We start from the raw sequence: 25,275 nt of genomic DNA, 5'->3' as shown, positions 1-25,275 counted from the left end.
TCTGACACCACATCCCCAGCGCGGCTCTGACACCACATCCCCAGCCCCAGTCCGGATCTTCGTTATTTCCCTGGACGTAGCCTGCCTCTGCAGCTGGTGCGCCAGCGTGCGACTCGCCTTCTCCACATACTCATATTGCACCCCTCTTGCCCTAAGCAGTTGCCCTACTGCCCTCCCTGTTATCAACCTGTCAAATTGCCCCTGCAACTTTTTCCTCCTCGCCAATCCCTCCACGATGGGCACCCTCGAATATTCCCTGTCTACCTCCACTATCTCGCTCACTAGACGGTCATGTTCCGCCCTCCTTTCCTTATTCGCACAAACCGTAAATGAGATAATTTCTCCCCGGACCACTGCCTTCAGTGCTTCCCAAAAAATGCCCGCCGACACATCCCCATTCTGATTGAACTCCACATAATCCCTAATCGCCAACCGCACCTCATCACGAAAACCTCCATCCGCCAACAACCCCGAGTTAAACCTCCACCCCGGCCTCTGCTCTCGTCCCGTACTGAACCGAATATCCAGCCAGTGCGGTTCATGGTCCGAGCTAACTATCCCGGCATACTCTGCCCCCTCCACCCGAACCAAAATCTCCTGACTCACTACAAAGTTATCAATCCTCGAATATACTTTATAGACGTGTAAAAAGGAATACTCCCTTCCCCCTGGGTTCTGAAAGTGCCATGGATCCACCATACCCATCCTCTCCATAAACCCCCCCAGCTCCCTTGTCATTCGTACCCTACCCATCGACCTGGGGCTCGATCTATCCACCCTCGGCTCCAGGTCAGAGTTGAAATCTCCTCCCATGATTAACTGGTACATGGCCAAATCCAGGATTGCTGCCAGCAACCCCCTCACAAAACCCACATCATCCCAATTTGGATCATACACACTTACCAACACTACCGGTGCCCCTTCCAACACCCCACTCACAATCACATATCTCCCACCTGGATCCCTCACCTCCTTCGCACTCACGAATCCCGTTTTTTTCCTCATTAAAATCGCCACACCCTTCAATTTCAAATCAAACCCCGAGTGAAAAACCTGCCCGACATATCCCTTCTTTAAGCTAACCTGGTCCTTCACACGGAGGTGTGTCTCCTGCAAAAAGACAACCCCCACTTTCAAGCTCCTGAGGTGCGCGAACACCCGCAACCTTTTAACCGGCCCATTCAGTCCCCGGACGTTCCACGTTACCAACCTTACCGGAGGCTTGCGCCTCCAATCCCCTCTACCGTCCGTCATCTTCCCCACTTAACTCCTGCCCCTTTCATTCCACCCTGTACCTAGCACATTCCAGATGGCCCCTTTCTTCACCCTTGACCATGTCGTGTCTCACCCCTGCGCGTCGTAGAAACCCCCCCCCCCCCACTTTTTGGTTGGCGCTGGTTTTCATGCCAGCGTGAGGACATAGCCCCATTATCGGAGAATCCCGCCAAAGAAGGGAGAGATCACTTTGATAGGATTGTACTACAGGCCCCCAAATAGCCTGCGGGAAATTGAGGAGCAAATATGTAAGGAGATAACAGGTAGCTGCAAGAAAAATAGGGTGGTAATAGTTGAGGACTTTCCCAACATTGACTGGGACAGCCATAGCATTAGGGCTTGGATGGAGAGAAATGTGTTGAGGAGGAATTTCTTATTCAGTATGTGGATGGCCCGACTAGAGAGGGGGAAAAATTTGACCTCCGCTTGGGAAATAAGGAAGGGGAGTTGACAGAAGTGTTAGTGAGGGATCACTTTGGGACCAGTGACCATAATTCCATTAGTTTTATGATAGCTATGGCGAATGATAGGTCTGGCCCAAAAGCTAAAATTCTAAATTGGGGCAAGGCCAATTTTGATGGCATTAGACTTTCAAAAGTTGATTTGGGGGAGTTTGTTAGCAGGCAAGAGGACGGCTCGTAAGTGGGAGGCTTTCAAAAGTGTTATTAACCAGAGTTCAGGGTAAGTCATTCCTTTTAGAATGAAGGACCCGGCTGGTAGAAGTAGGGAACCCTGGATGACATAGGATATTGAGGTCCTGGTCAAAAGGATGGAGGCATTGGACATGCACAGGCAGCTGGGATCAAGTGGATCCTTTGAAGAGTATAGAGGTTGTCAGAGTAAAGTTAAGAGAGAAATCAGGAGAGCAAAAAGGGGACATGAGATTGCTTTGACAGATAAGGTAAAGGAGAATCCAAAGAGATGCTACAAATCTTTAAAGGGCAAAAGAGTAACGAGGGCGAGGGGTCATCTACAAGAGATGGGTGAGATCCTAAATGAATATTTCTCATCGGTATTTATTGCTGAGAAAGGCATGGATGTTAGGGAACTTGGGGAAATAAATAGGATGTCTTGAGGAGTGCACATATTACATAGAAGGAGGTGCTTGAAGTCTTGAAGCGCATCAAGGTAGATAAATCCCCAGGACCTGATGAAATGTATCCCAGGACGATATGAGAGGCTAGGGAGGAAATTGCAGGTCCCCTAGCAGAGACAACCACAGGAGAGGTGCCTGAAGATTGGAGGGTAGTAAATGTTGTGCCTTTGTTTAAGAAGGGCCACAGGGAAAAGCCTAGGAACGACAGACAAGTGAGCCTATCATCTGTGCTGGGTAAGTTGTTAGAAGGCATTCTGAGAGACAAGATCTACAGGTATTTAGAGAGGCAAGTCTGATTAAGGACAGTCAGCATGGCTTTGTGAGTGGAAAATCATGTCACACAAATTTGATTGAGTTTTTTGAAGGGGTAACCAAGAAGGTAGATGAGGGCAGTGCAATTGACGTTGTCTACATGGACTTTAGCAAGGTCTTTGACAAGGTACTGCGTGGTAGGTTGTTGCACAAGATTAAATCTCACGGGATCCAGGGTGAGGTAGCCAATTGGATACAAAATTGGCTTGATGACAAAAGAGAAAGGGTGGTTGTCGAAGGTTGTTTTTCAAACTGGAGTCCTGTAACCAGGTGTGCCTCAGGGATCGATGCTGGGTCCACTGTTATTTGTTATTCATATTAATGATTTGGATGAGAACTTAGGAGGCATGGTTAATAAGTTTGCAGATGGTGATTGGTGGCATAGTGGACAGTGAAGAAGATGATCTAGAATTGCAATGGGATCTTGATCAATTGGACCAGTGGACGAATGAATGGCAATTGGGAGCTTAATTTCGGTAAATGTGAGGTGATGCAGTTTGGTAGATCGAATTGGGACTGAAACTACTCAGTTGTATAAGATATTAGTACGGCCACACTTGGAATACTGTGTACAGTTCTGGTCACCCTATTATAGAAAGAATATTAGTAAACTAGAAAGAATGCAGAAAAGATTTACTCAGATGCTACTGGGTCTTGATGGTTTGAGTTATAAGGAGAGGCTGGATAGACTAGGACTTTTTTCCCTTGAGCATAGTAGACTTAGGGGTGATCTTATAGAGGTTTAGAAGTCAACGGGTGCAATTCTCCGCACTCACGACGGTGCAGAGAATAGTGGGGTTCGTAAAATTTTACGGCCATGCTAGTCTGACGCCCTCCCACTATTCTCCTCCCCCCCCCCCCCACGCCCGACTCCCGATACGAATCGCTGCCGCCGTTTTATTACGGCAGTACCACGGCCGTGCCAAGGGTGCCATGGGCCCGCGATCGGTGCCCACCGATCGCGGGCAGCGGGTCCGATACCCGCGCACTCTTTGTCCTTCTGCCGCCCCGCTGTATCACTTCGCGGGGCAGCTGAGGGGCATCCCGGGCCGCGCATGCGCGGGTTTCGCGCAAATGCGCAATGACGTCATCCGCGCATGCGCGGGTTGGAGTCTTCCAATCCGCGCATGCGCGGCTGACGTCATGTGACGCGTCAGCCGGCGCAAACTCTGGCAAGCGGGCTTAACGAAATTCGTTAAGCCCGCGATGCCGGAGTTTACGGCGGCGGCATGCTAGCCCCGACTGGGGACCAGAATCGGTTCCCGGTCGGGGAGGGGGAGGCTGGCGTCAAACCCGCCCGGATTTGACGCCAGCCTTACGATTTCTCCCTCTCTGGGAGAATCGCGCCCAACATCTTTTCCCAAAAGTAGGGGAACCTAAAACCAGAGGGCATAGGTTTAAGGTGAGAGATGCAAAAGGGTCCAGAGGGGCAGTTTTTTCACACAGAGGGTGGTGAGTGTCTGGAACGAGCTGCCAGAGGCAGTAGGAAAGGCAGGTACAACTTTTGTCTTTTAAAAAGCATTTAGACAGTTATTTGGGAAAGTTAGGTATGGAGTTATTTGGGAAAGCGGGGCCAAACGTGGGCAATTTGGACTAGCTTAGTGGTAAAAAATGGGCAGCATGGACAAGTTGGGCCAAAGGGCCTGTTCTCATGCTGTAAACCTCGATGAAACGGGACCAAAACTTCACACACTACTCCAGATGCAGTACAACCAAGATTTGTATAATTGAAGCAAGACTTTGCTACTCGTATATTTAAATCTTCTTGCGATAAAGACCAACATAGCATTAGGCTTCCTAACTGCTTGCCGCACCTGCATGTGAGCTTTTAGTGACTTATGAGGATACCGAGGTCCCTTTGTACATCTGTACTTCTTAATCTCTTACCATTTAAGAAATATTCTGCACATGTGCTCCTCCAACCAAAGTCCAACCTTACATTTTGCCATATTATATTCCATCTGCCACATTCATGTCCACTCACCAAGTCTGGCCAAATCCTCTTGAAGCTGCTTTGCATCTTCCTCACATGACACATGTTCACTTAGCATTTTGTCATCCATGAACTTGTAAATAGTACATTAGTCCCCACATCCAAATCATTGATATATATTGTCAATATATTCTGAACAGCTGGGGCACCAAAATCTTTGCGGTACCCCATTTGTCACAGCCCGCCAAGGTGAGAAATCATAGAATAGAATCCCTACAGTGCAGCAGGTGGCCATTTGGCCCACGAGTCTGCACCGACCCTATCCTCATGACCCCACCTAACCTTTAGACACTAAAGGGGCAATTTAAAATGGCTTAATCCGCACATCTTTGGATTGTGGAGGAAACCCGCACAGACAAGGGGGAGAATCTGGTAGCACAGTGGTTAGCACAGGGACATGGATTTAATTCCCGGCTTGGGTCACTGTCTGTGCAGAGTTTACATGTTCTTTCAGTGTCTGTGTGGGTTTCCTCCCATTAGTCCTGAAAGATGTGCTTGTTTGGTGAATTGGACATTCTGAATTCTCCCTCAGTGTACCCGAACAGGTGGCGACTAGAAGATTTTCACAGTAACTTCATTGAAGTGTTAATGTAAGCCTACTTGTGACACTAATAAAGATTATTATTATGTGCAAACTCCACAGAGATAGTCCCCGAGGTCGGAATCGAACCCGGGTCCCTAGCGCTGTGAGATAGCAGTGCTAACCACTGTGCCGCCCATGACCCCTTTGTTCCTACTCTCTGTCTTCTGCCCATTTCTGCCAATCCTTAATTCATTATCTCTTATCTCACGTGCTTTAATTTTGTTAACCAACCTCCATGGAGAAAAGTCTTCTGAAAATCCAAGTATTATCATAGACGTTAATCATAGAATCCTTACTTGCAGGAGGAGGTCAATCGGCCCACCGAGTCTACACCTGCCCTTGGAAAGAGCAGCCGACTTAAGCTTAAGCCCACGTTTCCACCCTATCCCTGTAACCCAGTAACCCCACCGAATCTTTATGGACACTAAGGGACAATTTAGCATAGCCAATCCACCTAACCTGCACATCTTTGGTCTGTGGGAGGAAACTGAAGCACCCGGACGAAACCCATGCAGACATGGGGAGAAAGTGCAAACTCCACACAGTCACCCAAGGCTGGAATTGAACCCGGGTCCCTGAGCTGTGAGGCAGCAGTGCTAACCACTGTGCCACCGTGCCGCCCACAAGCTTCGTCCACCAATTCCTCTTTATCAATTCTGTTTGTAACAACCTCAGAAAACTCCAACATGTTTGGCAAACATGATTTACCGCTCATAAATCCATGCCAACTACGTCCAATCAGATCATAATTATCCAAGTGTCCATTTATCATATCCTTTATTAACAGACACTAGCATTTTCTGTACTACTGATGTAGGACTAATAGGTCTGCACTCCACTCTCCCTCCCTTCTTAAATAGTGAGGTGAAATTTGTTGGCTTCCAATCTGCAAGAACCATTCCAGAATCAAAAGAATTTTGGAAGACAATTACCAAAAGCATCTGCTATCTCCATAGCTACCTCTTTCAACACTCGCGATTTAGAATGTTAGGTTCCAGTGACCCATCAACCTTCAATCCCATTAATTTCTCCAATACAGCCTTCTTACTAATACTAATTTAGGTATATTCCTCATTTGCCGTCATCTCTTGTATCCTAATTCTGGGGGTTCTTGTATTTTCCTCAGTGAAGACAGGCATAAAATAGGCAAAGTAATTTAACTTCTCTGCCATTTCTCTATTTCCCATTATGAATTGTCCTGACTGCCTGTAATGGGTCCAAATTTGCCTTAGCCAAAACAAAAGCAGAAATCTTGGGAGGATATTTGTTTTAATCGACTGGATCCTTCCAGTCAAAGTCAGCGGGAGGCTATCCCATCTCTTCAGGTCCCCTTCACCGACCCAAGACTGACCCCAAAATTTAGCTTCTGTAACATTACCCAGCCTTGGGCCACCCAGACGAGGCGAAAAGCCAACCTCCTCAGGTCATAGAATTTACAGTGCAGAAGGAGGCTATTTGGCCCATCGAGTCTGCCCAAGCCCACAAACCTCCATCCTATCCCCAGTAACCCCACCTAACCTTTTTGGACACCATGGACAATTTAGCATGGCCAATCCACCTAACCTGCACATCTTTGGACTGTGGGAGGAAACCGGAGCACCCGGATGAAAACCCACGCAGACACGGGGAGAATATTCAGACTCGGCACAGATAGCGGCCCAAGCCGGGAATCGAACCGGGAATCTGGATCTGTGAAGCAACAGTGCTAACCACTGTGCTACCGAGCCCCCCACACCCCCCCCCCCCTTCCTGGGGGATTGAGCCACCTAGACTCTCAGACAATGAAAGTTGGACCTGGCCAGGCGAAAAGGCAACTTCCTCTGTTGGCTCCCCTTCCTGGGGGATTCACTGGATAACATTCACTTTTATCCAGGTTCAATCTGCACCCTGAAAAGAAACCAAAACTCTAGAGCAGCTTCATTATCTCTTCTACACTGGAGAAAGGGTCTATCACATACAGTAACAGATCATCCGCATACAAGGACGCCCTATGCTCCCTGCCCCCTCTATCTATTCTCCTCCACTTTGTGGATGAGCGCAGTGCAACAGCAAAGGTAACTTCATTGCAGTGTTAATGTAAACCTCCTTGTGACACTAATAAAGATTATTATTATTATTATTATTATTAATAGCTAGGGCAAACAGTAGAGGAGACAATGGACATCCCTGTCTCGTGCCTCTTCCCAATTGGAAGTATTTCAGTTTAAATAAATTTGTATGGACACTGGCAGTGGGGGCTCTACACAAAATCGGATCCAGGATATAAACTTAGGTCCAAAACCAAGACTGCCCAAGACCTGAAATAAATAGCTCCATTCCACCTTAGCAAACGTCTTCTCTGCATCCAGAGAAATAACCTCCTCTGTTTCCGGGGATGGAGAGGGGGACAGAAGCACGTTGAGCAGCCTCCAGACATGTCGGAGGAGCTTTGAATTCCTCCCTCTCCTCCTGATTCCAGGACAGCCAGACGTCTAAAAACTCAAGACATCGAGAACCCATCCTCCAGGGACTCGTTCAGATTCCGATAGAATGCTTCGAACGCTCCATTAACCTTGGTTGGTGTGGAGACCAGTCTACCACCCCATCCCTGATTTGTACAATTTCCCGAGAGGCCGCCTGCCATCTCAGCTGATGTGCCAGCAGACGACTAGCCTTCTCCCAGTGTTCATAAAGAGCCCCCGCTAATGTCGCAGCAAGTATACCACCCTCTGTGGATAGAAGACCAAACTCCCAACTGTAGCTTTTTCCTGCTAGCCAGTAATTCTGGTGCCTGATAGATCAGATATTGACGGTCCACTCTAAGATGGCATCGCCAACCTTTGCCTCTCTGCCCTTTCGTTTTTTCCTTACACACCTTACAGGAATAATCTATCCTCTAATGACCAGCTTCAGTGCCTACCATAGCTTTGAAGGGGAACTCTTCTCACTCCTATTAAAGCTCAAATATTCCACAGCGGCAGTGGTTGGCAATGCTGCCTCACGGCACCGAGGACCTGGGTTCGATCTCGGCCCCAGGTCGCTGTCCGTGTGGAGTTTGCACATTCTCCCCGTGTCTGCGCGAGTCTCACTCCCACAACCGAAAGATGTACAGGGTATGTGGAATGGCCACACTAAATTTATTTTTTGAAAAGAACAAACGGACAAATATTAAAAAACTCCAAACGACCCTTCTCCTTTTCCAAACCAGTTTCCTTCAGTTCGGATACAATACCGGACCACAAATGCCCGAGGTGGCTCTCCAGCACAAGGTTTCTGCTTCAGTGACCAATGGGCATGATCCACCTCAGGAAGGGCCACCATTATCTCCTCCCTCACCATTTTCCAGAGCACCTGCGCCATTAATTCTTTCAGGTTTGGGCAATCCAACCACTCTCAACTTCTGTCTTCTTGAGGTCGCCTATCAAGGTTGTCTATCCTAACCTTCATACCCTTATTATCGGTCGCCAAGCAATCTGGTCTCTCTGACCCGACAGGGCAACCCCTACCACCTGCAGCTCCACACCGTGCTGCGTCACTACCATGTCTACCTTGGCCAGGGCCCCTCAGATCTAGGAAATCGCCACCTCGATCGCCTTCTCATGATCCTCTGAAACCTCTCGACGGAGCTCCTGCAACTCAGCCGCCAAAAGCTCCATGGTTAGGGGAGTTTGCCTCGCTGCCATTTTGTTTTCTTTTGATGCCCTCGAGGTCTCTGATGTGAAAGCTGTTTCTTTCTTCTTTTGGTGCCTGATTTGACACCTATTTCACATCCCCTTGCTGTGAGGGACTTAAACAAACAGATTTAGGGGTTCTGGGTGCAGGTTCCCAGCAAAAAAAGGGAACAAAATCGTGACCCAAGCGGGAGGTCCTCTATGTGCGGCCACTCCGCTACATGCCACATCGAAGGAGGCAATCAAGGCCTCTGTTTAACATTTCATCTGAAAGATGGCACCCCCATGAAATGTCAGGTTAGATTATGTGCTTGAGTCTCTGGAGAAAAGCTTAGATCTATGATACTTTTAAACAGAGGAGACTATCACTAAGGCAATGCTTTCATCTGGATGTGTCAAAGTGTCACTTGAACTTTGGTGGTTAAAAGGCACTTGGCTCAGAAGCCACCATTTCAATATGACAGTTTACAACCGTTTTCTTCTTAAATTAAGGCATTTATATAGCCACTAGGCTAGAAATCAGAAGTATAGCTTTATACTGTACCTTTGAATCTCGCGTGTGAAAAATATTGGGGTCATCAGTGCTGTCCACCATAATTTTAGGACGTTCATTCTCTTTTGATGACTGCGAAGATCCCATGCTATCATTACGGTGGGACTTCTGCCCTCCATGACGATCTGCTCCCATGCGGTCACTGCTGGTATTCCCCATTGTCCTCTGAGTACTGTTACTATACTACTGACAAATGTTTTTAAAAGGATAGTTCCACAATCCCTTGTTTGGGTGTCTGAAATTTAAAAAAAGTTATATTTTATGGAACTAGGAAAAAACTTTTACCATATAAGAACACCAACTACCTGGATACCATTCAGGCTGGTGTCGATAAATGACAATTAAGGTTTGAGCAGTAAAAATGTTAGGCAACAACAATATGACAATAATAATATGGTGTCATTGTACGCAAACGATCTATTGTTGCTTATTGTGAATCTACTGGAAAGTATGGGGAAAATTATGGATCTGTTAGGGAAATTTGGGGCATTTTTGAGGTATAAATTAAATGTGAGGAAAGTGAGGTTTTCCTGGTGAATGCCCAGGGTAGAAGTGTGGACTTTGGGGCCTTGACATTCAAGGTAGCTGTGGTGGTATGAATGGGAGCACTGCCATTGGTGCAGAGCATTGGTTTCCCATTGGCTCTGGCTGGTCATGTGCCTCTCGTCTGATTGGCTGTGACTGGTCATGTGACTGCTCACCAATTGGTCACGAGGCAAGTAGACCCCGCCTAAGTACCCAGAGTTCCCGGCGGTCGGCCAGTCTCTGTAGTCGACCACCGGGCTAACAACTAGCTGATTAAAGTCTAAGTTTGGACCGTCACCGTGCCTCGCGTCCAATTGATGGTACATCAATTTAATCAGCTAGAATTTTGAAATGGAGCTACGCATCAAGTCTGACTGCCTCCGCATCAGCCCACATGCTTCAAATGCGCCTGCAATCTTTAAACATTGGCAGGCGTGTTTCAACAGTTACCTGACAACTGCAGCCAGCAAGCCCACCAAGGAGCAGAAACTCCACATCCTCCACTCGTGCGTGGGCACGGCGGTATACTCAATGATTGAGGACGAAAATGATTATGACGCGGCCATGGATATCCTGAGAGGACACTTTCTCTGGCCGGTCAACAAAGTATATGCACGGCATCTCCTGACTACTAGACAACAGTTCCCTGGTGAGTCACTCGACGAGTTTTACCAGGCCCTCACGGCTCTAGGGAGAATGTGCGCCTGTCCCCAAGTTTCTGCGACAGAGCACATGGAACTTCTAATTAGAGACGCTTACGTTGCCGGCATGCAATCCTCCTCTATCCGCCAACGATTGCTGGAGAAGAACGCCCTCAGCCTAGCTGAGGCACGGACCCTCGCAACCTCCCTGGAGGTCGCCGACCTGAACGCCCGCGCATTCGCCCCCGGCCGCGCGGCAACCCCTTGGACTTGGACTTCATGGCACGCGCCACCTCCGTCCTCCGCTAACCCTGACCCCCCCCCCCCCCCCCCCCCGGCCTGTGCTGCGGGACGCTCCGACAAGCTAACGGGGCCCCGCTGCTATTTTTGCGGCCTCTCCAGACAACCCCGCCCGCGCTGCCCGGCCCGCTCCCCTCTGTGTAAGAGTTGCGGGAAGAAGGGCCTACGCTGTGGTCTGCCAGACCAAGTCGGTTGCTGCTGTTCCGCGCATCGACCGCGGATCCCCCCCCCCCCCCGGGCCCTCCCAGGGCCCAGCGCTGCGCACCGACCTCTCCAGCCCCCGCAACAGGCCCACGGTCCTCCCTACCCCCGCTCCCGGCTGCCCTGACTGGCCCGCAGAAGCCGCTGACACTGCCCCCTCCCCAGCCGCCACGAGGTTCCCACAGGCGCCACCATCTTGGGTCCCGGACGCCACATGCGAGTTATGGGCGCCGCCACCTTGGGCCAACACGGAAGGCCCTGCCAGCGATTACTCTGCCACCGAGGATGATCTGGAACTCTCGCCACGACTTGCTTCCATCACACTCGACCAGTCGCGACCACGCACGCTCGCCAAGACTACGACAACGATTCAGCTCAACGGGCATGAGACAAAATGCCTACTGGACTCCGGGAGCACGGAAAGTTTTGTCCATCCTGACACGGTAAGACGCTGCGCGCTCCTATCCACCCAGTCAAGCACAAGATCGATTTGGCCTCAGGTTCGCACTCCGTCCAGATCACCGGGTGCTGCATAGTGGACCTCACGGTCCAGAGGAGAGTTTTCAAAAACTACAAACTCCTCATTCTCCCCCGTCAATGCGCTCCAGCACTCTTGGGCCTGGATTTCCAGTGCAACCTGCAGAGCTTGACCTTCCAATTCGCCGCCCCTATTCCCCCCCTTACTGTCTGCAGCCTCGCGTCCCTCAAAGTGGACCCCCCTTCCTTGTTTGCTAATCTCACCCCAGATTGTAAACCTGTCGCCACTAGGAGCAGACGATACAGTGCCCAGGACCGGACCTTCATCGGGTCCGAGGTCCAGAGGCTCATTAAGGAAGGAGTCATCGAGGCCAGCAACAGTCCCTGGCGAGCCCAAGTGCTGGTAGTTTGGACTGGGGAGAAAAACCGGATGGTCATTGATTACAGTCAGACCATCAACAGGTTTACGCAGCTGGACGCGTATCATCTCTCCCATATTTCCAACCTGGTTAACAGGATCGTGAAGTACAAAGTCTTTTCCACGGTGGGTCTTAAGTCTGCCTACCACCAGCTCCCCATCCGCGCGAGTGACCGCAAGTACACCGCATTTGAGGCAGATGGGCGCATCTACCACTTCCTCAGAGTTCCATTCGGAGTCACAAATGGGGTCTCGGTCTTCCAACGGGAGATGGACCGAATGGTCGACAAGCACGGTTTACGAGCTACCTTCCCGTATCTCGATAACGTCACCATCTGCGGCCACGACCAGCAGGACCATGACATCAACCTTCAAAAATTCTTCCGAACCGCGAAACTCCTTAATTTAACTTACAATAAGGATAAGTGCGTGTTTAGCACCAACCGCCTAGCCATCCTTGGCTACGTAGTGCGTAACGGAGTGATAGGCCCCGATCCCGAACGCATGCACCCCCTGATGGAACTCCCTCTCCCCAACTCCCTCAAATCCTTCAAACGCTGCCTGGGCTTCTTCTCCTATTACGCCCAGTGGGTCCCCAACTACGCCGACAAAGCCCGCCCCCTCATCCAGTCCACCTCCTTTCCCCTGTCGGATCCCCAGGCCTTTAGCCGCATCAAAGCGGATATCGCAACGGCCACGATGCATGCTATCGACGAGTCCCTCCCATTCCAGGTCGAGAGCGACGCGTCTGACGTAGCTCTGGCAGCCACCCTGAACCAAGCAGGCAGACCCGTGGCCTTCTTCTCCCAGACCCTCCACGCTTCCGAAATCCGCCACTCCTCGGCGGAAAAGGAGGCACAGGCCATAGTTGAAGCTGTGCGATATTGGAGGCACTATCTGGCCGGCAGGAAGTTTACCCTCCTCACAGACCAACGGTCAGTAGCTTTCATGTTCGATAATGCACAGGGGGGCAAGATCAAGATCGACAAGATCTTGCGGTGGCGGATCGAGTTGTCCACCTACAACTACGATATCTTGTATCGTCCTGTGAAGCTCAATGAGCCTCCCGATGCCCCACCCACGGTATCTGCGCCAGCGCGCAGATTGACCGCCTCCACTCCCTCCACACGGACCTCTGCCATCCAGGGGTCACCCGTTTTTACCACTTTATCAAGACCCGCAACCTGCCCTACTCCGTTGAGGAAGTCAGGACCGTCACCAGGGACTGCCACGTCTGCACCGAGTGCAAACCGCACTTCTACCGCCCCGAACGAGCGCATCTGATCAAGGCGTCCCGCCCCTTCGAACGTCTCAGTATAGACTTCAAGGGTCCCCTCCCCTCCAACAACCGCAACACATATTTCTTGAGTATTATTGATGAGTACTCCCGCTTCCCTTTCGCCATCCCCTGTCCCGACATGACCACAACAACCGTCATAAAGGCCCTCCTAGCCATCTTCTCCCTGTTCGGTTACCCCGCGTACATCCACAGCGAACGGGGGTCCTCCTTTATGAGTGATGAACTGCGTCAATTCCTGCTCAGCAGGGGCATAGCCTCTAGCAGGACAACCAGTTATAACCCCCGGGGTAACGATCAGGTCGAGCGGGAGAATGGCATCATCTGGAAGACCATCCTGCTGGCCCTACGGTCCAGAGATCTCCCTATCCCCCGTTGGCAAGAGGTCATCCCCGACGCCCTCCATTCAATCCGGTCTCTCCTCTGTACTACCACTAATCAAACACCTCATGAACGTCTTCTTGTTTTCCCTAGGAAGTCATCCTCAGGATCCCCTCTCCCGACCTGGCAGGCCACCCCCGGGCCCATCTTGCTCTGGAAGCACGTGCGGGTGCACAAGTCCGACCCGATGGTTGAACGAGTCCAGTTACTCCACGCCAACCCGCAGTATGCGTACGTGGAGTATCCTGACGGTCGGCAAGATATGGTCTCGCTTCGGAACCTGGCACCCACCGGTGTTCAGCCTTCTACCCTTACATCAACACCTCCCCCCAACCCCAATTCCCCCCAGCGCCCCCATGACCCAGCGCACAGACCCCCTCTTCCCCGATTACAGCGTCTCCACCCCGGCCCGGAGTACGGAGACACATCTACGACCGACGCTCCCGGAGGCAAGGACGACCATCGGCCCGACATCACCGGCTCCACTGCGACGGTCCACCAGAACACCACCGGCACCCGACAGGCTGATCGTGTCCATCTGATGCAACCATGGGACTTTATTGGACTCTATTGTAATCTTTTTGCATCCTACTGTATTTAGTCTTGTTCACTTTGCCACGAGCCAGTGGGCAGCCCCCATCTTCTCAACTGTCTCTACTCATACCACCAGTCCTCGGCGCCCCCCCTCTCTCTCTTCCCCTTACAACACCCCCCCCCCCGCCTTCTTTCTCCACAAGGGGTGAATGTGGTGGTATGAATGGGAGCACTGCCATTGGTGCAGACCATTGGTTTTCCATTGTGCCTCTCGTCTGATTGGCTGGGACTAGTCATGTGACTGCTCACCAATTGGTCGAGAGGCAAGTAGACCCCACCTCGGAGTACCCAGAGTTCCCGGCGGTCAGCCTTTCACTGTAGTCGACCACCGGGCTAACAACTAGCTGATTAAAGCCTAAGTTTGGACCTTCATCGTGCCTCGCGTCCAATTTATGGTACATCAGTGGCTACAGTACAGTTTGGGTATTTTGGGATTCAGGTGGCTCATGACTGGGATAGTATACATAAATGGAATCTGATCGGTCTGCTAGAGAGGGTCAAAGGATATCTGGAGAGATGACCTGCCGCTATCACTGGCGGGGAGCGCAAGACCGTGAAAATGAATGTGCTGCCAAGATTTAAATTTATTTTCCAATCTCTCCCAATATTTCTTCCCAAGGCATTTTTCCGGAGGGTGGAGAAGTTGTGTGGGCTGGCAAGACACCAAGGTTTAGTGGGGTCATTTGTAGAGGGGGAGGCGACGGGGTGGGCTGGCATTCCCAAACCTGTTACATATCTATTGAACGGCAAACACGAAGGTGAGACAATGGGTGGGAGAGGGGGACCGTCAGAACGGGTGCAGATAGAGGGGGGCCGTCAGAACGGGTGCAGATAGAGGAGGCCTCTTACAGGAGAACAGATTTGTATCTCTTGTATAAATCTCGTCTTTTGTCTCCATTTCTGTCCCCACAACAGTGATTTTCGTGGTGATTGCTTGAAGTCAAAGGGCAATTGACACCCCATACCCATCCTGGTGTTTGGACGATTGCAATTACTAGATTATGCAGTGTCCTTAAAAAATAAAGCACAGAGGACGTGACAAATTCCACCCCCATTTATATAAAACGTTCAGAGGAGAGAAGGTGCTTTAAATTGCTCCCTCATAAAGTTCATATTGACAGAACGCGCGACAGCATTAACTGTAGAAGTTCAAATCGTTACATTTGGGTGGTTGCAATATACCAAATACGTGAATAACCTATATTTATAAAACATACACGCAGCAATGAAACAAAAAAAAATTGCAGCAGCAGCCAAATACAATTTTCCTTGCAAGTGCGGCCTGGCTTCTCCTGCAAGTACAGTAAAAGGTCACTGACTCGGCGCTACTCACAGTTAAAATGCTGCAAACGTCGACAACCATATCTGAACAGGAGAAACGAGGCCTCCCTAGAGCCACGGCTAAATTTAGCTCCAATAACCCACCCGCTATTTACTTTTATTGGGTGGGGGATGGGGAAGACTAGAATAGAAAATGGCACATTGAAGACGGCAACAACCAGCTTACCCACGGCCCATCTCTCCAGTTCAGTGACTGGGGTGCCGGACGTTATTACCTTGAGTATAGCGGCGGACCTGTTGCTCCGCGATTCTCCGCCTCTCCCCGCCCCCCAGCGTAACGGCTCGCGCGAGCTTCGTGCACCCACCGTCAGGAGCGGGCGGGCGCGCGCCTCTCGCACTCCGCCGCGTGGTGCCCGCTCGAGGATAATAATCCAACACCTGCTCGGCGCAAGACACCTCTCCCACCCCACACTCACTCCCTCCTCTTCCCCGAGAAACGGTTGCGTTCTGTCCTCTCGTCTTCATCCTCCCGAAAGTTTTCATCTCGATTGGAAGCCAAACTTCAGTTATGAGGAGAGAACCACAGAATTGTAACGGAGAGAAGCAGATCATTTGGCCCATCGTGTCCGCACCAGCCCTCCAAACGAGCATCATGACTTAGTGCCATTCCCCCGCCTGTTGCCGCACTCCTGCTCATTGTTTCTATTCAAGTGGTCATCTGATGCCCCTTTTGGGTGCCTTGATTGAACCTGCCCAACCACATCCCCAGCGAGGTTGGGACTGTTCTCCTTGGAGAATGGAAGGCTGGGAGGAGATTTGATAGTGGTGTTCAAAATCATGGGCGCGATTCTCCGCTCCCCACGCCAGGTGGGAGAATCGCGGGAGGGCCGGGCAACTCACGCCACGCCGACCTGGCACCCCCGCGATTCTCCCGCCCCCCGCTCACAGAATCGCCGCTCGCCGTTTTTCACGGCGACCGCCGATTCTCCGGCCCGGATGGGCCGAGCGGCCTGACATTCCCGACCGGTTCACGCTTGCGGCAACCACACCTGGTCGCTGCTGTCGTGAACATGGCGCCAAAGTTTCATTTGTGGCTTGTGGGGGGGCGGAGAGGGGAGTGAGCACCACAGCCGTGCTCGGGAGGGGACTGGCCCGCGATCGGTGCCCACCGATCGTCGAGCCGGCGTCTCCAAGAGACGCACTCTTTCCCCTCTGCCGCCCCGCAAGATCAAGCCACCACGTCTTGCGGGGCAGCAGAGGGGAAGACGGCAACCGCGCATGTGCGGGTTGGAGCTGGCCAACCTGCGCATGCGCGGCTGACGTCACTTAGGCGCCACCGTCGCGTCATTCCCGGCGCGCCGCCTTGACACAAATGTCAAGGCCCGGCGGCCGAGATTTACGGAGCGCCGCTCCTAGCCCCCTGTGGGGGGTGAATAGGGTGCGAGGAGCGGCCTCCGAGGCCGTTGTGAAAATCGGCCGAGTTCACGGTGGCCTTCCCGATGCCGCGCGGGAACGGAGAATTCCGCCCCATGAGGCAGCTGGACAGAGTAGATAGGGGATGTAGCATGTGTATTTATTTCCCTACTGAGCTATGCATCTTAGGTGATGCGGGGGGGGGGGGGGGGGGTATGGAAATCACGGCTGCAGGCATGATGTGTAAGGACAATCAGTACTTCTGTAATAAACTGTTTAAGTTATCACCTGTCTTCATTCCTACGTGATCACATAACATTACAGGGAGAAACTTCCCATTTGTAAAAAGATTGAGAACATTTTTTTAAATTTAGAGTACCCAAATCATTTTTTCCAATTAAGGGGCAATTGTTAGCGTGGCCAATCCAATTAGCCTGCACATCTTTGGGTTGTGGGGGCGAAACCCATGCAAACACGGGGAGAATGTGCAAACTCCACACGGACAGTGACCCAGAGCCGGGATCGAACCTGGGACCTCAGCGCCATGAGGCAACAGGGCTAACCCACTGTGCCACTGTGCTGTCACAAAAGATTGAAAACATGAGGGCACAGATTGAAAGTGATTTACAAAAGAAGCAAATGAGATAAGAGAAAAAAAAGTTCACGCAGTGAGTAGCTCAGGTCTGAAATGCACTGCCTGGAAGTGTGGAGGTATGTTCCAAATAATTGGATGATTATTTGAATGGAAACAATGTGCAAGAATACAGGGAAATGTCGGGAAAATGGCACTAAATAATAACACTAATTTGGAGAACTGGTACAGACACTATGGGCCGAATGGCCTCCTGAGCTGTAAAGATACTGTGATTCTATGTTATGCGGCTGCAATCCTTTGATATGGAACTTTTAAAAAATACTAAACAAAACCACTGCAACAAAATAGAATGAGTCTCCAAATAAGCAAAGTTGACAGGTCCAAGATGAGTCACTTAATAAAAGGGTGAGTGGAAATGAAGTAAATAAATATCTCACTGCACAAAGGGCAGCATTTATTCACTGGGTTTACATCCTGTTTCAATCTCCAATATAAAGACAGCATTGAGTCTACTTTCTAACAAGTTGATTTCTATAAAATCTCTCTATTAACAAATAATCTTGTTACAGAAGGACTACCTGAATAGACACGCAGCTGGATGATAACAACTTTGAACTAATCAACCTCTCATCACATTGTTCATGGGTGATCTGTCTTCTGGAGCATGGTTGCAACAATTAGATATGTAAGCTGCTATGACACCCCCCCCCCCCCCCCCCCCCCCCCCCCCCACCCCCATTTAAGTCCACTGCTGAAATAAAGTACCCGATGAGAAAAAACAGTCTCAATAGAAAAAATTATTTAATTGCAACACTCGTAAAAAAAATCTTACTCCAGCCCAGCATTAATATTCTGGCAGACTGCCAATTATTTTCATTTTTAAAGATTTGTTTGCATCTGGAACAAGTTATTTGAAGTGTGAATGTTAGTATATGTAAGACTGCAATGTGGTTGACTTTTAAATGCCTTCTGAAATGGCCTAGCAAGCCTCTCAGTTGTATCAAGCCACTAAAAAGTCTAAAAGTGGACCACCGGCATCGACCTATGCTCTGTAAATGACAGTGGCAAACTTAGCCCTGTCGACCGTGGAAAATTCTCTGGGGGCTTTGCCAAAATTGGGAGAGCTGTCTCACAGGCTAGTCAAACAACAGCCTGACATAGTCATACTCATGGAATCAAACCTTACAGATAATTCCCCAGACACCAGGTGGTCAGTAAACCAACAAGTGGGAAAGATATACTTGACCATGTCCTCACCAATCTGCTTGCCGCAGAACGATCCGTCCACTACAACTGCAGTATTGACAGAAGTGACCGTTGCACGATACCCTCTATCATGTTGCGTGGCACTACCACTGAAATGGGATAGATTTCAAACAGATCTAGCAACTCAAGACTGGGCAACCATGAGGTGCTTAGGGCCATCAGCAGCAGCAGATCTGTGCTCAACCACAATCTGGTAACTTCATGACCTGGCATATACCCAACTCGACCATTACCACCAAGCCAGGGGATCAACCCTGGTTCAATGAAGAGTGCCGGAGGGCATGCCAGGAACAGCACCAGCCATACATAAAAAATGAAGTGTCAACCTTGTGTAGCTTCAACACAGGACAGTTGTGTGTCAAGCAGCATAAGCAGTAAGTGATAGACAGAGCTAAGTGATTCCACACCCAATGGATCAGATCAAAGCTCTGTAGTCCTGCCACATACAGTTGTGAATGGTGGTTGACAATTAAATAACTCACTGAAGGAGGAAGCTCCACAAATATTCCATCCTCACTGTTTATGGAGCTGTGGAACAGTGGAAAGATAAAGCTGAAGCAATTGCAAAATCTTCACCCAGAAGTGCCAAGTGGATGATCATTTGTATTTAATTTAAAGTACCCAATTCTTTTTTTTCCAATTCAGGGTGATTTAGCCTGGCCAATGCACCTAGCCTGCATATCTTTGGGTTATGGGGATGCGATCAATGCAAACACAGGGAAAATGTGCAAACTCCACAAGGACAGTGACCCGGAGCCGGGATCGAACCCAGGTCCTCAGCGCCGTGGCGCAGCAGTGCTACTGATGATCCATTTAACCTCTTCCCGAGGTCCTTGCACCACAAATGTCAGTCATCAGTCAACTTGTTTCACTTCATGTGATACAGGGTATTAAGAAATGGCTGAAGGCATTGGTTATTGTGACGACTGTATGGCTTTAGGAATATTGGATTCTAAGGATTCGGCAATTTAAGGGTTAAAAGCCTGGGGTTAGAGTCTGTTTGACTGCCGTGGTCATTTAAAAAAAATAATTTTGTTTTGCAGAGCCTGGGTGCTTTTAGTAGCCAGAAGGTGAAGAAATGTGTTTTTCAGTCTGGACTAATGGACTGTGGTTCGACTGGGAAAGTTCCTGGGGAGTTAATGCGCTTTGCAGCCTGCAGAGATAATTTGGTTTACAGCTTGTGGAGATGAGGTCATTGCAGGGTATAGAACATAGAACAGTACAGCACAGAACAGGCCCTTCGGCCCTCGATGTTGTGCCGAACAATGATCACCCCACTTAAACCCACGTAACCCGTATACCCGTAACCCAACAATCCCCCCATTAACCTTACACTACGGGCAATTTAGCATGGCCAATCCACCTATCCCGCACATCTTTGGACTGTGGGAGGAAACCGGAGCACCCGGAGGAAACCCACGCGCACACAGGGAGGATGTGCAGACTCCACACAGACAGTGACCCAGCCGGGAATCGAACCTGGGACCCTGGAGCTGTGAAGCATTGATGCTAACCACCATGCTACCGTGAGCCAAGAAATGCAGAAAAGCTTCAGAGAGGCAGTTTTTGGAGAAATCTTTGGAGAGTGAAGTTCTTTCTGATCTGCCTGACACTAAATTGTCCCACAGTAAGATAGATTGAGAGCTATATGTTTATTTTATGCTGTTTAATGGGAAATTGAGTAGTAGTGTTGAAGGGGTAATTGTAAGCTGTTATTTTCGGGTGTGAAATTAAAGAGTTTAATATATTCATAATGAAATCTTGTTTACAAAATACCAAAGCTCTATTTCTTCAAGCAATCATTCCAGGAGCGAATGATTCTTTCCAGTCTTACAAATAAATGAAAATATTGGCATTTCAGTCCAGTATCTTAGACACTGTTGGGGTCTGGTCTGGAATTGTAATAGTTACTGAAAAGACTACAGTCTTGACAATATTCCAGGAATAGTACTGAAAACTTGTTCTCCAGAACTGGCCGCGTCCCGAGAAAAGCTGTCCTGTACAGCTACAACAATGGTTCAATGGTTTCTACCTGGCAATGTGGAAGATTGCTCTGGTATGTCCTGTACACCAAGACACAGGACAAATCCAAACTGGCCTATTATCGCCCCATCAACCTACTCTAAATCATCAGTACAGTGATGGAAGATGCCATCAAGTGGCACTTACTTAAAGCACCCTGCTCACAGCCGCTCAGGACCTGCCAGTTCCACTCAGCTCCTGATCTCATTACAGCCTGGGTTCAAACTTGGACAAAACAACTCCAGGGGTGAGGTGAGAGTGACTGCCCTTGCCAACAACGTAGCATTTGACCGAGCATGGCATCACGAAACCCGATCAAAATTGGAGTAATGGGGAAAACCTTGGCTGGTTTGAGCCATACATGACACAAAGGAAGATGATTATCCTTGTTGGAAGTCAATCATCTCAGCTCCAGGACATCACTGCACAAGTTTCCAGGATAGGGGTTGAGGCCCAACCATCTTTAGCTGCTTTATCAGTAACATTCTTCCAACATAAGGTTAGAAGAGGGGATGTTTGCTGATGATGGACAATCTTTGGCACCATTCAAAACTCCTCAGATACTGAAGCAGTCCATGTGTAAATGCAGCAAGACCTGAACAATATCCAGGCTTGTGCTGACAAGTGGAAAATAACATTCATGTCCCGCAAGTGTGAGGAAATGAACATTTCCAGCAAGATAAAATCTAACCATCGGCCTGGCATTACCATCGCTGAATCCCTCACTGTCAACATCCTGGAGGTTGCCATTGACTAGCTGTATAAACACTGTGGCTACAAGAGCAGGTCAGATTCTGGGAATTCTGCAGGCAATAAAATACCTCCTGACTCCCCAAAACCTGTCCACATTGTACAAGCCGCAAATCAGGAGTGTGATGGAATACTCTCCACTTGCCTGGATGAGTGAAGCTCCAACAACATTCAAGAAGCTTGACACCATCCAGGACAAAGTAGCCCACTGGCACCCCATCCACCACCTTCAACATTCACTCCCTCCTCCACCAATGTCCAGTAGCAGTAGTGTGTACCATCTACAAGGTGCATTGTAGGAACTCACCAAAACTCCTCAGACGGCACCTTCCAAACCAACTACCATTTAGAAAGGCAAGGGCTGACTTCCGGTGGTGGCTATGAGGGAGTAGGTCGCACATTTAGTGGCTCCCATTTCAGTCAGACTTTTAGAGCTTTTCCCCTGACTTTTTTGTGCTTTTGAGCGCGGAACTGGAATTCAATAGTACTCAGGCACAAGACCCATACAGAATTGTATGGACCTAAGAAGCCGGAGGGACAGTAAACAGCAGAAGAAGTGGTCGAGTAAGGGCATGGTGGAGGCTGTGAGAGAGACCAGCATGGCTGGTGTTCAGAGCAAGGAGCCGACAACCCAGCCCACAATGGAGCAGCTGCTGCAGACTATGCAGGAGGGCTTTTTGGCTTTGAAGCGTGACAACTTGGAGCCGCTTCAGAAGTCGATTGATCGGATGGGAAAAAGGCTAGCTGATCAGGCTGAGAAGCTCCAGCAGTTGGAGAAGTCAGTGGAGGAGCAGGCTGACTTCCAAACGGTGGCGGATGTGGAGATTCGGAGGCTGAGGGACCAGCAAAAAGTCCTTCTGGAAAGGCTGGAGGACCTGAACAACAGATCTCGCCAGCAAAACGTGAGAATCGTGGGCCTCCCGGAGGGGGCAGAGGGGCTAGACGCTGCCGCATGTGTAGAGGGTATGTTTCAGAAGTTGCTGGGGAATGAGGTGTTCCCGCGTCCGCCGGTGGTGGACAGGGCACACAGAGTACAGGTGAGGCAGCCGCGACAAGGGGACCTCACGAGCGATGGTGGTATGCTTTCACAGGTACCTGGACAAGGAACGGGTGCTGCAAGGGGCAAAGAGCTCATAAAGCTGTTTTGGGACAATACCACCCTGCGTGTGTACCAGGATTTGAGCGCGGAGGTGGTCAGGAGGAGGGGAGGCTTCAGGCAGGTGAAGGAGATACTGTATAAAAACAAGGTGAAATTCGGACTGCTTTTTCCGGCGCGACTGTGGGTTACGTATAAGGATCAGTGATGCGACCATCAATTCACTCTGAGACACGAGTTGGAGTAAACTGTGGCTTTCATCGGCTTACAACTGAGCCTGCCTGCGACTGTGCTGAACTGAGGGCGGACTCGCAGGACCGCAGCACTTATACTTCCTGAAGGGGGCGGAGCCCTATACATGCTCCTCATCTCCCTCTGTGGGCAGAGCCGCGCAACGGCTCACAGATGGAGCCCACAGGGGCACAGTAATGTACAGTGTGAATTATAGTGGTTACATATTCACCCCCTGTTAAAAAATCCAGTCCGGCGGGGGTGATGGGCCTACAAGTTCAGTCGGTCCGGCGCCCGAATCGTGTGTTGCGACTGACGAAGCACTGGTGTTGCAGCCGTTTCGGATGGCTGTGGAAGGATGTTCGGTGCGGGTCCGGGGGTGGACTCCGGGGATGGTTCTTCCTGAGCTTCGTTCCTGCGGACCGGTGTGTCGGGTGGAAGGGGGCGCGGGGAGCAAATAGGTGCAGGGGCGCAGGGCATGGGAAGTCGGGTGTGGTGTAGTGTGGGAGGTACATCGGTGGTAGTGGTAGTAGAGTCTGCGGGTGCCAGGTCCCGGAGGGAAACGGCGTCCTGTCGGCCATCGGGATGTTCAGCAAACACGTATTGGGGGTTCGAGTGCAGGAGCTAGACCCTCTCTACCAGGGGGTCGGTCTTATGTGTCCAAACGTGTTTTGGAAGGAGGACAGGACCCGGTGTCCTCAACCAGGGCGGAAGCGAGGCCCCCGTAGTAGTTCCCCTAGGGAAGGCAAATAGGCGATCATGAGGAGTCTGATTCGTGGCCGTACAAAGGAGGGACCTAATAGCATGGAGTGCATCGGGGAGGACCTCCTGCCAGTGGGAGATCAGGAGATTCCTGGACCGTAGGATCAGTAGGACGGTCTTCCAGACCGTCGCGTTCTCCCTCTCCACTTGCCCTTTCCCCCTGGGGTTATAACTGGTAGTCCTGCTCGAGGCAATGCCCTTACTGAGCAGGCACTGATACAGTTCGTCGCTCATGAATGACGAGCCCCTGTCACTGTGGACATAGTTGGGGAAACCGAACAGGGTGAAGACACTGTGCAGGGCTCTAATAACTGAGGGGTGGTCATATCGGGGCATGGGATGGCAAAGGGAAAACGGGAGAATTCATCTATAATGTTGAGGAAATAAATGTTGCGATTAGTTGAAGGAACGGGCCCTTTGAAATCGATGCTCAAGCGTTCAAAGGGCCGCGATGCTTTTACCAGGTGGGCCTTGTCTGGTCTATAGAAGTGCGGTTTACACTCCGCGCAGATCGAGCAATTCCTGGTGACGGCTTTAACCTCCTCAGTGGAGAAGGGCAGGTTACGGGCCTTGATGTAATGGGTGAATCGGGTGACCCCCGGATGGCAGAGGTCATTGTGGATCGCCTGAAGACGGTCGTCTTGCGCGCTGGCGCATGCGCCGCGGGACAGGGCACCTGGGGCTCATTGGGCTTCCCAGGACGATATACAATATCGTAATTGTAGGTGGAGAGTTCGATCCTCCACCTCAAGATCTTGTCATTTTTGATCTTGCCCCGCTGCGAATTGTCAAACATGAAGGCAACCGATCTTTGGTCGGTGATCAGGGTAAACCTCCTACCTGCGAGGTAGTGCCTCCAGTGCCGTATGGCTTCCACAATGGCTTGAGCTTCTTTTTCGACTGAGGAGTGTCGAAGTTCGGAAGAGGTGAGGGTTCGGGAAAAGAACGCTACTGGCCTGCCTGCCTGGTTCAGTGTGGCAGCGAGAGCGACATCTGAGGCGTCGCTCTCCACCTGGAACGGGACAGACTCGTCTATTGCACTCATGGCGGCCTTAGCGATGTCCGCCTTAATACACTCGAAGGCCTGGCGAGCCTCGGCTGACAGTGGGAAAAGGGTGGCCTTAAATAGTGTGCGGGCTTTGTCCGCATAATTTTGGGACCCACTGGGCATAGTACGGAAAAAGTCCGAGGCACCTCGTGACGGTCTTGGGACAGTGAGGGAGAGGGAGTTGTAAGATTCGGGTCCTAGGACTCCGTCTTCCATGACGTAGCCTAGGATGGCTAGCCTGGTGGTGCGGAAAATTAATTTCTCCTTATTATAGGTGAGGTTGAGCTTTTGGGCGGTCTGGAGAAATCGGTGGAGATTGGCGTTGTGGCCCTGCTGATCATAGCCGCAGATGGTGACATTATCCAAGTACGGGAAAGTGGCCCGCAGCCCGTACTGGTCCACCATTCGGTCCATTGTTCTTTGGAACACCGAAACCCCGTTTGTAACGCCAAAGGGGACCCGGAGGAAATGGAAGAGGTGGCCGTCTGCCTCGAACGCCGTGTAGTGGCGGTCCT

At 50.4% G+C, this 25,275-nt stretch overlaps 1 protein-coding gene across 3 annotated transcripts in view; it reads right to left on the bottom strand.

Annotated features, from left to right (window-relative positions):
- Positions 1–15,986, bottom strand: part of LOC119964696 (5'-AMP-activated protein kinase subunit beta-2-like) — a 68,078-nt gene extending 52,092 nt beyond the window's left edge. The window contains exons 1-2 of one of the 3 annotated variants that reach the window (XM_038794540.1): positions 15,853–15,986; positions 9,454–9,697 (exon numbers count right to left, since the gene is read on the bottom strand). In XM_038794540.1, coding sequence (XP_038650468.1) covers positions 9,454–9,621 — 168 coding nt within the window. In that variant the 5' untranslated portion in view covers positions 9,622–9,697; positions 15,853–15,986. Of the gene's footprint in view, positions 1–9,453; positions 9,698–15,629 lie in introns of all 3 variants that reach the window. The other 2 variants (XM_038794542.1, XM_038794541.1) reach the window with 2 other exon arrangements.
- Positions 15,987–25,275: the final 9,289 nt, after the last annotated feature.

The sequence above is a fragment of the Scyliorhinus canicula genome, chromosome 4 (genome assembly GCF_902713615.1).
Source record: "Scyliorhinus canicula chromosome 4, sScyCan1.1, whole genome shotgun sequence".
NCBI classification, from domain to species: domain Eukaryota; kingdom Metazoa; phylum Chordata; class Chondrichthyes; order Carcharhiniformes; family Scyliorhinidae; genus Scyliorhinus; species Scyliorhinus canicula.
This window is presented reverse-complemented; position numbering and strand designations above follow the sequence as displayed.